Source organism: Xyrauchen texanus, chromosome 28 (assembly GCF_025860055.1).
Source record: "Xyrauchen texanus isolate HMW12.3.18 chromosome 28, RBS_HiC_50CHRs, whole genome shotgun sequence".
NCBI lineage: Eukaryota > Metazoa > Chordata > Actinopteri > Cypriniformes > Catostomidae > Xyrauchen > Xyrauchen texanus.
Window position 1 is genome coordinate 20,495,344 of NC_068303.1, and position 10,156 is coordinate 20,505,499.

The 10,156-nt window shown below is 35.5% G+C and overlaps 1 protein-coding gene across 1 annotated transcript; it reads left to right on the forward strand.

Moving 5' to 3' along the window:
- The first annotated feature begins 4,539 nt into the window (after nt 1–4,539).
- On the forward strand, nt 4,540–10,139 carry si:dkey-183n20.15 (RING-HC_RNF170 domain-containing protein). The gene is made up of 6 exons (XM_052096457.1): nt 4,540–4,609; nt 5,634–5,688; nt 5,899–6,007; nt 7,820–7,893; nt 7,999–8,109; nt 9,572–10,139. The coding sequence occupies exons 1-6, from the start codon at nt 4,581–4,583 to the stop codon at nt 9,875–9,877; spliced, it is 684 nt and encodes a 227-aa protein (XP_051952417.1). The 5' UTR covers nt 4,540–4,580; the 3' UTR covers nt 9,878–10,139.
- Nucleotides 10,140–10,156: the final 17 nt, after the last annotated feature.

The following is a 10,156-nucleotide window of genomic DNA, read 5'->3' on the forward strand; positions in this document are numbered from 1 at the left end:
GACTTTCAAAAGCCACTGTCAAACCCAGAAAAGGCTATGTGCCTAAGATTCTAACCATGCTCTTTAGAGTGCATGTGGTTCAGATTCAAGCTTTCTTCCCTCCTCCATTTAATTCATATGAGGAACAATCCTTGCATTTGCTATGCCCTGTGTGGGCGCTACACACATATGTTGAGCGCACCCGTCTGATCAGCTCTTTGTGTGTGTGAAAAGGAGGAGGGCGGGGTAATCAGCCGAGGAGAGGGATAGGTTCAGTCCGAGAGAGAGAGAGCTACAGGCAGCTGCCCTGTATGTATTTGTTTTGTCTTTATGTTTTAATGTCTCATTAAAACATTACTTTGATGCTTTGTCCGGATCCTGCCTCCTCCTCGTAGTCACCGCTCGACCTGCCCCGCTCTCCACAGTGTGTTACGGAGGACGCACGAAAGGAATGTCCATCTCCAAGCAAAGACTTTCTCACTGGATAGTTGATGCAATTGCCTTGGCTTACGAGTTGCAGGGTAAGATCTGCCCAGTTGGTGTTGAAGTGTACTGAGTCATAAGGGAACTGTCAAAAACTGGGAATCTTTTGTTATTAAATTTTGTCTAAACTCGACCATTTTTGTAATTAATTTTAATAATTCACATCATTCGCCTCATGTGCCCACCTTTTTTTAATGTTGTGTTAACCAAATCATTTAATCAGCCGTGTTCATTGGCTCTCTTATACACAATGCCCTGCCAGTCAATTTTGATTGGCTGGATGGCATCCTGAACTCAAAGACCATTGGTGTTTTATTTCATGCTGTTGTGCAGAGTATCAGTGGCATAAATTCACCAAACCTTTATGCTTCTACAAGTGCATAGATGCAATAGACTTGAACGCTGTGCTGGTCAGCACTAGGGAAATGCACTCCCTAAAGGACGGGGCTCAAACGCCATAGCCAATATTAGAATATTGGAATTATTGTAGAGAGGTATCAACTAGGTCATGTGGAAGGACAACTCCCCATATATGCGTTAACATGCAATGTCTCATTCCCTTCATCTCAGGGAACTGAGGTTATGTACTTAACTGAGACGATTTGACAATTAGTTCACTGTCAACCTGTGCAATTATTTCAAAACAATGCCAAAAGCTCTGATGCACTGAATCATTTGGAATGGTTTTCCACTGTAAAACAGTAACGGGATACTTTACAACACAGAGAGCAAAAAGAACAAGTGGGATAAAGTTAGCTTTGGGTCTGAAATACTTACCTACTACAGGTCACCTACAGTGAAGGGCATAAGGGACCATCTAAAAAGTCCAAAAAGTGTGCTCAAATGTTGATGGCGTCCAAGTGTTCATTTGATTGACTTTCATGTTCAAACAAAACAAACAAAGGTTTTCTTTTTTAACAGTGTTTGTTATGTAAGGACACATGCAAGTCAGTTGAAAGAATGCCTGGACACACTGTCGTTTTAGTGTAGTTTTCTTCACCATTGGCGCATGCCGCTCTTTTTTTTCTCTGTGTGTTGAAATATCCCTGAGTGTCTACTAAAATATCTTCTGTTTTACTGAGTGAGAAACCATTCCAAATTATTCAGTGCATCAGTCAATGAGATTTTGGCATTTGTTTTCAGCCTTGCCATTGTGTTTTCAGACTTGTTCTTATGTTTTCTGATTTGGCATTGTGTTTTCTGATTTTTTTATTTTGTTTTTGATTTGAAGTTGTGTTTTCTGATTTGTTCTTTTGTTTTTGGATTTGACGTTATGTTTTCTGATTTGTGCTTTGCTATTGGATTTATTGTTGTTTTTTTATGATTAATTGTTGTGTTTCCAAATAGTTTTTTGTTTTTGCATTTGCCATTGTGTTTTCAGATTGTGCACGTCACGGTCACCATAGAAAACACAAATTTGGCACAATACGCTTGATTATATATTCAGCACTTGCTTGTCCATTTTTACAAATGCCCACGCTTCATAGGACGACTGATGCCCCAGCTCACACAGTCTACAAAGGCTATTTTTTTTTTATATTTTTGTATCTATATTTTATTTTAGTACCACGCATGCAATTATGAGAAAACAATGAATCTTTTCCATATTTGCTGCAAAAAGATCAAGAGAAATAGATGAAACCTTTGAAGAAACATCACTGAGTCTGTTAAAGAGCTTTAAAACATGACAAATGTAGAGGCTTTATACTGATTTACCCCAATGTCTATGGATTAGTTTTTCCTGCAGTTAAACATTAACATTAACATGTATAAAACAACTCTCAGACCTTTTATGACCCCTTTTGAAATAAAAACATAAGATAAGATGGTGTAGTCACATGCACACCTAGTACGGAATGAGCACACTAATATGTGGGAATTCTTTATAAACCACATATAAAATGTGGGACACATTTGTGCATTCATTGCAAATCAGCTTTATAGATAAGTTAACTCCATTCCAGTAACATTAAGAGAGACACACTCCATAACTGCATAAATATTCAACCGAGAAGTGGAATGTTTTTATGCATCCATTAAAACATTCAATTTTGGCAGTAGTCTACATATTATTTATACAAAATCATCATTAAAGACATTAAAATGTACTACAACCTAACAATACACAAAAATTCTGAGTCTTTATAATTTTGCAATAATTAGGGTCCCATTTAACAATACAAGCTCTGGTTAGAAATATATCAAAAATGGTTTTCTGCTGCAACTTCAACCTGATAACAACAATATGTAGGGCAGCATAACTGGTGGTGGTGGTGCTAGACTGACATGACACTGGACTTGATCATGACAGCCTTGACCTATAGAAACTACCAGCTCTCAGATTCTCTCAGAGCCGGGGTCTTTAACCTACCTCTGTGCCATCAAGGCCCTTGTGGATCAACAGATGCTATTTTTAGCCACTGTGACCTTGCCGTTTTGAGCAAAAATTGGAAAGGTAAATATTAGCTTGAGAAATTTTTAGCAAAAAGGTCCAGGACAAATAGACTGATATGGTATGAAGCCAATTTGGAAGAGGGGTAACTGAGTTACGTGAGCTAACAATATTACAAGATTTTACTTAAAGGGTAAAATCCTGTAATAGTAAAACCTCATTCACCCTCATGTCATTTCAAACCTATATTCCTTTCTTCTGTAGAATATAAAATCAGATGTTAAGCAGAACAGTAGTATCAGTCACCATTCACTTTCATTGCATGTGTTTTCCACGCAATGCAAGTAAATGGTGGCTGAGGCAGCCTAACACTTTGTTTTGTGTTCCATGGAAGAAAGAAAGTTATACAGGTTTGGAACATCATGTGTAAATGATTAAATGATAAAAGCATTTTAATTATTGGGTGAACTATCCCTTTTTCAGGCCCATAATTACCATCGATATTATAGTGGTTGATTAATATTAGGATTTCAATGTCAGATTATTAAACTTTACTTTGTGTCCCCGCAATCTTGAACATTTGTTTACATCCTTGATTACAGTAGGGGTCTGATTCTTCAAGAGACATATTATAAATAATACACTCACATATTATGTAGACTACATACACACACTTAACACTTTTTTTTCCTACTCATTCATGCAATTATCTGACCAACCAATCATGTGGCAGCAGTGCAATGAATAAAATCATGCAAATACGGGTCAGGAGCTTCAGTTAATGTTCACATCAACCAACAGAATGGGGAAAAGAAAATGTGATCTCAGTGATTTCGTGTGTTGCTCAGCGTAGCTATAGTTTACTCAGAATGGTGACAAAAACAAAAAACATCCAGTGAGCGGCAGTTCTTGGGAAGGAAACAACTTGTTGATGAGAGAGGTCAACAGAGAATGGCCAGAATGGTTTGAGCTCTCTGTACAGTTATAGTAAGCAGAGCAGCATCTCAGAATGCACAATATGTTTAACCTCAAGGCGGATGAGCTACAACAGCAGAACACGTCTGCACTTTATTAGGACCATGTTCCTAATAAAGTGCTCAGTGAGTGTATATGGCTAATTAGATTGGATAGTTGACTATATGCATTCTGTATATCATAAGACTAACGGTTATAGTATTAATTCAGATGTGGCTTTATTTTAACTCACTAGATTGCTCAAGTGATGAGATTTCCAGGCATTCCAGTGAAATGCCTTTCTTTGTTCATCCATGTGGGACAGCACATTAGATTGGGTAAACTTACTGTAAATGATAGACAGGTTAACCATATACCAATTCTTAAAGTAGGAGGAGACTTACAGTCTTTAAACCTGTGTAAGCGGTCACATGACAAAAATGAAGCAACGCACACCTGGAAATGGGCAAGGCTTTGTTCAACACAAATTTCTGATCTGCTATTGCTAATCAATACATTTGCAATTTGCATTAACATTTAGTGTTTATTTGTAGAGGCCAGTTAGTCTGCAAGCAAATTTTCTTTAATTTCGCAAATCCACTTGGAAGTCAGTGTAGTTACTTAACCCCAGAAAAAAGGGACAAATGTGGGACTGAAATCCCTGGTAAATGATTGACCTGTCTGTCAAATTTACTGTGTACAGTGAAGCAGTGAGAAAGCATTCCAATCTCTGCCTTCTGCGAGAGGAGCAACTGAATCACTAATAAGAAACATGGCCACTAGTCTCAGCTTTCACAATAGGTGAGATACTCAAACTATTTCTATCTTTTTCAAATTCTGTGCTGTGTATTCCTATTTAAAATTATATGTTGTGTAATTTGAACATTTAAATTATGATTTTTGTCTTGCATTATGTGTATGTACACAGCAACTTTTCTAACTGGGAACTTCCCTTAATATTATATACATTTTGTTTGATGTAAGCTTTTATCTAAAGTGTTCAGTCACATCCAGTATGTGTCTATGCACATGTATATATACTGTATATACTGTTTTGTGCTGTTCTAAGGCTGCATGTTGATTGTGTTATGGTGTGTTGGGGCAATAAAAGACACCGCACAGACACGCTAAGACCTACACTATGACATCAGAGAGTTTAGTATGTCAAACTTCATTCATATAAATTTAACTCTTCAACTCTCAAATACATTCCTATGGGATGAGGTGCCATTGTGTTGTTTATATAAAGAGAACAAGATTACACTGAATCACATTTTTTAGTGAAGGTCAACACAAACAAAAAGAAGACTATAGCTAGGGGGGAAAAACATAACTCTAAATACTGTTCTTTGTATTTTAAAGGCAAATATTAGTTCGGTACTGACATACTGTATTTCAAAGACTCATGTAAGCTGTCAGACATAGCGTTATCTGTTGTGAGTAAAACACAGTTGTGTCAGCCAGCTAAATTTAGATGTCATACATGCTCCTCCAGACATCGTTCAGCTTGTCCAGACTACTCAGTAATGAAAAGTGTAATACATTTTTTAAGTTTTAAAGATAGAATTCAGTTTCTAGCTTGAGATGAATACATGATTTTATTCTTATGAAATAGAATGAAGTACTTTAGGCTACTCAGAATTTCAAAAGAAAATCTAAAGTAACTATGCTCATGAATCAATTTATATCCAGTCCTGAGATGACCTTTTAAACTTTAGTCCTGCATTGTAATTTGGATTTTCTCAGTTCAAATAACAATGTATGAATGGGTGAATATAAACTCCACTGTATAGCTCTTCAATAACTGCATCTCGCACTTCTGAAGGTCCTCTATATGGAGTCATGGTCAGCCACACAATCCTGACATTGACAACAGAGAGGTGAATACACATCCCCATCATTTTATTCACAGTGAAATACTGCAAGACTGAAGCAATCATTAGAAATAAACAATGCTTTGAGCATTGGAGCAGTGTTTATTGTGTTCCATTTGTATTCAACAACTACATTTATTGTTTAGTATTGTTGCAATTTTAAAGTGTTTGAGATTATATTTTCGGAATAATCATCCCTTATTTTCATGCTTGCAGGATTTGCACAAGCCGTGGTTAACAGCAGGCAACAGAGACCTCCACTGCCCTGTGTGTTTACAAATAGCCAGCTATCCTATAGTGACTAACTGTGGGCACCTTTTCTGTGGTGCGTGTCAACCTACTGCCTAAATACATCACACTGCAAAGAAAAGATTGTTTTGTTAATCATAACACCAGATTTCTGGTCTGTGCTGTCATTTCGTACACTAAAAAGATTACTTGTAAGATTTACTTAGTTTGTCTTTCACAAGTTTTTAAGTAAATATTAATGGTATAAAAATATGTAAAATCTACTTAACTTCGTGACATGAATTGATTAAAGTGAGTGAGTAAATGTAACTTAAACATTTTAGTACATACAGTAACTTTTACTTACAAATAACCCTATGATATTAAACCTATGACATTATTAGAACATGTATTGTTTAGATTTTTCTTACAAACATGTTTAGTCATGTACCACATGACATATGGAAGCCTCTCTCAGGAAAGCTTAATGCACAGTGTATATAGTCAATAGGACAACATTGTCTTGCATTACTGGCGATAAAAATAACCTGATGCAAAAAACACGATAATTAATGTTTTCATTAATGGGTAATTTTGAGTATAAAACGAACTTCAGACTGCACAAAACAAGAAGTTACCAAACGTAACACCAAAATTAACAATAGAAACCATGCAAATAAACTTGCAAACAGTGAAACCATGCAAGCTCATTAATTATTCAAGCCTTTGAAAAGTTAAGTAAAATGTACTCAAATTATTTTATTTTTTTAACTTTAGGACTGATACATGTTGACACATTGTAAAGATAACAAATAATTATAAATAATATTTATTAATATGCTAGAGAATTAAACTAAATTAATATAAAAGTACTTAATCTCTTCTGTAGACAAAGATTAGCTATCTTAAAACGGAATCGTCCATCTTGTGGTTCAGAATGTAAATTAATCAAATTTGTTTTGAGATCGGATGGTAAAATCAATGACATTTACACAGATTTGTATGTACAATAATGTTGATAACATGCTGGTTCACTTTAGATTTACTTTAGGTACTTAGCAAATCGTAGACTAGATAAACATGTCAACATTTCAAGAGAGCAGATGGTGGTGGGCATTTACACAGAAGGTGTTCGCTCCAAGTACTCAACACTCACTGGGTCACGTGACATCATCTACAGTGTTGCGTATGGAGTTTAATATTACACTGTTGTCATAGTTACGATAGCTGTGTCTCTCACCTGACACAAGATCACATGAATTCTTACACATTAGGCCCTCTATAAACACAACAAAGAGACTGTTATTTAAAATCAGCAAATATATTAAATTAAATGAAATAAATAAATAAAATAAAGATATGTGCTGATACACATACACAGTTGCCTAGTTTCACAATGCCCTCAAACTACACTTAGATTAGACAGCCTGTTTGTTACGACTCTTCACATATTAACCATATAGAGCTGGACCTGATCCTCGAATCAGACATTAGTGTCATTTATCTCAAATAATAATTTATAAGAAAACAAATTAGATTTTATTTAAATCCTTTTATTTAAATGGGAATGCCAGAGATCCAAGTATGACTTAAGTAACTGCAACACACATGAAACTAATCCACATTTTGTGTACTTTTAACAGAAGGTGAATATAATCCAAATTTGTGTTACTTGAGTCAATACACAATTTAAAAAGACATCAAGTCCTAAAAAAATAGTTTACAATTCACAGCTTTACCTCTGTGAAGCAGCAATAAAATGCCTGTGTAGACTATTGCGGTAATAAACACAGATTTCTGTCTGCCAAAAGATTTGGCACATGGCAGTAGGCACAGGGTGAAGGAGAGGTCATTATTCTGTTAACACGTAGCACACGCTTACCTGTCTTCTGTCTCTTTCCCTCTCCAGCACCATGTCTGATATCATACTGGAAACATGGCTCCTGGTTAGATACCATCAACTGTCCTTTATGCAGACAGAAGGTAAGATACCTACATCCTGTATTTCATACCATCTGTAAAATCCTTTGAATTACAGAAAGGGTCAATCTCTGACTCTCTTTTGTGTCTTTTATTCTTTATTCTCAGGTGAATAAGATGTGTCATCTCTTCAGTGAGAACACAGCTGAATGTAAGGAGAGAGAAGTGTTAAGACATGTCAGAGACTATAACAAGCGCTTCTCTGGAGCACCAAGACAGGTAAAGCTCAGTAACAGGGTTATTTTGAATTTAGTTTTTATTTGAATGTACTTTTAAACAATACTTTTACAGCACTTGGTTAATGTTCATTTCAACATATACTAATAATTTTTTTTCAATTAAAAAGTTCTATGTTAACATTAGTTAAAGGGATAGTTCAGGCAAAAAGAAAATTCTCTCATTTACTCACCCTCATACCATCCCAGATGTGTATGACTTTCTTTATTCTGCTGAACATAAATAAAGATTTTTAGAAGAATCTCAGCACTGTAGGTCCATACAATGCAAGTGAACAGCGACCAAAATGCGTAAGCTCCAAAAAGCACATAAAGGCAGCATAAAAGTAATCCATATGACTAGTGGTTTAATCCTTGTCTTCTGAAGTGATCCAATTGGTTATGGGGAGAACATGCCAAAATGTAACAAATTTTTCACAATAAATTTTACAATCAGCAGTCTCCTTGGCAACTATTAGGCTGCCTTTTTGTAGCTTCAAAATGTTGGGTCACCATTCACTTGCATTGTATGGACCTGGAAAAATGTACGTTTGTGTTCAGCAGAATTAAAGTCAAACATATATGGGATGGCATGAGGATGTGTAAATGATGACAGAATTTTCATTTTTGGGTGAACAATATCATAATGCAATGCATTAACTAACAAAGTAAAAAATAAATTCAAAAAGAAAAACTAATAAATTATGTAAAAAATATTGTTTATCGTTTAATTCATGATACTTAATGCATTTATTAATGTTAACAAATAGAACCTTGTTGTAAAGAGTTATAGTTTGTTAGTTTTACCTCTCGTTTAGTTTTCTAGTTTCAGTTTTGTTTTTAATTAAGTTTTAGTATTTTTGGGCTGCCATAGTAAAAGGTATAGCTAATTGTATTTAAATATATTAAATGCCATTACATTTCACAGGGCCATTGTGCAATACCTTTCTAGTGGCATTTTCATGTTTAATTAAGAAGTGTTTTAAATTGTATTAATGTGTACCAAAAACTACAAATTGAACTTTATTTCAGTCAGTTTTGGAGTCATGGAAATGTAGCCTACTTTAGTTTAATTTAGTGTTCATTGATGCTGCTGCTCAGAACACCACAAAACTATATATAATAATTATATAACATTTCTCTCTTTTGTTGACACATCTGTGCCTCTCCCAGTAAATCAGTTTGGCAGATTCAGTTACCATTATTACTTCTCAGCAAAGACCTTATCATTTTATTTGCTCTGGGCTATATCAAATCACCACACCTATTTCCATTACTTTTTAATACTCTTATGGTACACTGGGTTGTGAAACCACAGGTCAGTGAGGGTGTAGGGCATTTTAGTGTATAGTGGGAAAACATGGAAATATGATTAAATTGATCACACATGCATGTATTCAGAACAAACTTAACTCTAAAACACCTCTGCGGTTACACATTACAATATGTAATTCTTCCTTTCCCAGGTTAAAGATTACCTGTGTGATGCTCCACTCTTCCTGCTGTTGTTGGTGCGATGGTTGGGGAACATGGGCAGCCTGGTGTGGCTGTTTCTCTTGAGGGTTGCTGTCTGTGGCTTTGGGGCAGCCTTGTCTCTGGCATCCCCACTGGAGACACTTCCTGGACCGTTGAGCAGAATGTTGGGCATAATTGATGATTTTGTTGTGGTCTTCCTTCTTCTTATTTGCATTATTAACATTAACCAGCAGATGGGGCCACAGAGGACAAGAACACATTCAGTCACCCAGGGTGTGCTGACCGACATATTGTAGAGGACATTGGTAATGTGCTAACTAGAATGTTGAAATTACACTTAATGAACCTTGTTGGCAAAGGTTAACAGTGTTATGACCTGGTGCACTTTGCTCTCTGTGAAAATAGATTTTCAATGAAGAGGTGTCTAAAATAGACATAAGGCACAGACAGACAGGAACAGTTCTGATAAGGTTATATTTTGAAGTGCAATTTAAGGTGTTTTTCTTACAAACAAATATATGTATTAAATGTAAAGAACTTTTGTAAATATACATGTTTCTAATAAATAATTATTT